Source organism: Benincasa hispida, chromosome 4 (assembly GCF_009727055.1).
Source record: "Benincasa hispida cultivar B227 chromosome 4, ASM972705v1, whole genome shotgun sequence".
NCBI classification, from domain to species: Eukaryota; Viridiplantae; Streptophyta; class Magnoliopsida; order Cucurbitales; family Cucurbitaceae; genus Benincasa; species Benincasa hispida.
In genome coordinates, this window is record NC_052352.1 from 4,450,483 (window position 1) to 4,453,628 (window position 3,146).

At 33.8% G+C, this 3,146-nt stretch overlaps 1 protein-coding gene across 1 annotated transcript; it reads right to left on the bottom strand.

The window, feature by feature from the left end:
* Positions 1 to 613: 613 nt before the first annotated feature.
* LOC120075104 (putative pectinesterase 11) lies at positions 614 to 2,837 on the bottom strand. The gene is made up of 4 exons (XM_039028275.1): positions 2,463 to 2,837; positions 1,399 to 1,587; positions 883 to 1,118; positions 614 to 803 (listed from the first exon to the last, which is right to left on the bottom strand). Exons 1-4 carry the CDS (start codon positions 2,835 to 2,837, stop codon positions 614 to 616), a joined length of 990 nt encoding a protein of 329 aa, XP_038884203.1.
* Between the last annotated feature and the right edge of the window lie 309 nt (positions 2,838 to 3,146).

The window sequence follows — 3,146 nt, forward strand, 5'->3', positions numbered from 1 at the left end:
TAAGTACACTGAAGGCTCCCAACTAGGTTAGCACCCTCTTAACACCCTCATCATACCCAACATCATTCATGATTCAAATAATCATCAAAGTACAAAGGAAGCATGAGGAGATACAAAAGAGAAGAAGAAAGATGGCTATGAGGACAGCCAAAGGGAGGAGAGAGGAATACAATTAGGTAAAAACATTCATGTTGAGTGATATCTCAGTAGGTTTATAGCTGGAGAAGAGCTTAGAGCTGTGACACCAATTTCCATCAAGTAAACGGGCATTTTCTGACAGAGCCATTTCTATTTTCCTATTTTTAGGATTGAGAAAGTTTCTCATACTTATAGGAGCAAATATAGGTGTCATCTACTTCCTATGTGATAGAAAGAGAGAATTGGGCAGTTAAAATAGAAAATAAATTTCAAAAAAAAAAAAAGAAAAAGAAAAAACCATTGAAAACCAATAAAATATTAAAGAATCCAAATTTACATTTTGAATCTTATTGCATTTGGTAAAGAAAAGAATAATGTAATTGATATTATTCACAGACTTATTTGGGTTTTAGATACAAGTGAAGAAAATAAAAAAAAATATATGTATGCAATAAAGGGGGGGACACTATTGTAATTAGGGTTTGGAAGAGAAGGCTCTCTTGAAATGGGTTGGCAATGGCCTGAGCCAATCAGCAGCGCCAATGAAGGATTTAGTGAAAAATGGTGCAGCTTCTTCGGTAGTCATGTTAGTAAATGACCATGGTACCCTTCTGGATGGATTGGCTCCTTTTCCATAACATCTGTATTGCCCATAGAACACCGTGCTGCCAAATACAAATAATTTCGTTAATAAAAAAAAAAAAAAAAAAATTTGGAAAGAAAAAAAGTGATAAATTAATAAACCTTTGTTTGGATGGGTCTTGCCAGTCGTCCCAACCCTCAGGGAGAATAAGGTCAGACATGTAAGTGAAACCAAAGACGACCCTTGAGAATGCTCCCCATGGCCTTCCTAAAACTGCGGAGTTGATTCCAGTGATTTTACATCCCATGAATACGAACCCCGTATTCTCTGACGGTGATTCTCTTCGTTGGGCTGTGATGGTCCCGACGGCGTCCGAAACTGACCGCAGATGGCAATTCTGCAAAACCCCAAAACCCCATCGTGCTAAGCCCAATATGCCCAATTCAAAAACGAGAATAAAACTTAAGAACCAAGTGTTGGATAACTATAATTATTTGGATTTTACTTTTTTGTTTTTAAAAAATTAGTTTTTAGGTCTTTAAAAAAGATCCAGAATAATATTACGAGTTTTTGTAAGTATAGGGCTATTATTTTAAACAAATATGGACAATGTTGAGGAGTATAATTATTCAACGGAGAAAGAAAAAAAATATTATTGGTTGAAACGAGATTCGAACCTCGAAAAGTGAAGCCGCATTCCCACAAATGAAATCGGTGGCTCCTTGAATGTAACAACTTTTGTAGTAATGGCGGCCAATGTCGTCTAGAAGAGTGTCTTGATGGCCTAGAAATCTGCATGCGGTGAATGATACTCTATCTCCTGATACCCGTAATGCCACTGCTTGTGCACCTGGCCCGAACTCATTCTTCAAACCAATGAATTAAGTCAGACAATTGTTTTTCACTTTTTAATCCACATCAAAAAAAAAATAAAACTAACTTTAAATATATTTTTTGTATTTTTGTATTTTTTATAATAATTATGTGTATTGATTGGAATATGATTTAGGGTATATTTAGAATACATTTTCAAGTTTTAATTTTAAAAAATAAGTCATTTAAAAAAAATTGGACTATTCGACAACTACTCAAAATAACTTTTGAAGTATATGTTAAACCGTTTTGATCAAAAGTGTTTAAATAAAAATGAGTTTTTTTAAATTCATTTTTTTAGAAATCAATCCAAACAAATTTTTATAGGATAATTGAGGTAATGAGTTCGTTACTATAGTCCTAAGTTATTATAGTTTGGTTATAATAGTTTGTGCTTTTTTTTGTGTAAATTATTTTCATTTGGATTATAATAGTCAATAATATGTGTTTGAAATGTAAACTATTTTAGTTCAAGAAGTAAAAAGTAAATACGATAGCAAATAATAAAAAAAATGAAGAATGCAAAATATCAGCAAATAGTAAATACTATAACAAATGCGAATTTTGAAATAGTACTGACGTAATTAATTGGAGACTACAAAATAATATTACAAAATAATAGAATTATAATACGGACCATTTAACCTGATAATAAAAAAAATGAGTTTTTTTTTAAGAAAAAAAAATCAAAGTAAACGTTTCAAAATTTATAGATAAACTGAAAGTAAATATCAAAACTTAAATAGAATTATAACGTTTTCAAAACTTATAGCCCAAAATTGATACTTTTTTTCTTATATTTTTTTAATATAACGAAATAAAACCGAAGATGTATATGTTTTTTTTTTTTTCTGTAGAAATTAGAAACCTGAATTGTGAGGTATCTTCCAACGAAATCAGAGGCCAAAACTGCAAGAGTTGCAGAATTATAAGTATTTTTGCTATCATTCCAACTGATGATCGTATCCGCCGCCGTTCTTCCACTGATTGTAATGTACGGTTTATTCGCCGGAACCACCAATTTCTCTCTGTAAATCCCCGCCTTCACCGCAATAAACACCTCCTCCCTGTTATTTTCCGGCACTGCATCAATCGCCTCTTGAATCTTCGTAAAATTCCCCTTCCCGGATTGATCCACAGTTATCAAAATCGCCGTCTTTGCCGCCGCCGCCGCCGCCGTAACCTCCGCGAGGAGAACCGCCGCAAGAACACTAATCGCAACTAAAAAGCTCCGACAAGACATTTTTTTAAATTTCGGTTTAAGTTCAGAGAAACAAACTTGAGATGATTTCGGTTTTCTTGAAGAATTGGAGTGTTTTTATAAGAAGTTTTTGAATGGTGGAACGCGTTGACGAGGAGATTGAAGAGAGTGTTGCTGTTTATTGAAGCGGCGGCGCCGGCGGAGTGAGATTGAAAAACAGAGAGGGAAAAAAGGAAGAGTGAGTTTGTGGCATTTGGAGGAAAATTTGTTTAATATTTAAGGGCAAAATGGTCAAATGTGTGATTAAGGATGTGACGTACACGGTTCCGTCTATTATTATATGGAAGGTGG

Coding starts and splice junctions, on each gene's coding strand:
- LOC120075104 (XM_039028275.1), bottom strand. CDS start 2,837: ATGTCTTGTCGGAGCTTTTTAGTTGCGATTAGTGTTCTTGCGGCGGTT. Junction 1,588..2,462: donor GAAGATACCTCACAATTCAG/GTTTCTAATTTC, acceptor ATTGGTTTGAAG/AATGAGTTCGGGCCAGGTGC. Junction 804..882: donor CAAGACCCATCCAAACAAAG/GTTTATTAATTT, acceptor TGTATTTGGCAG/CACGGTGTTCTATGGGCAAT.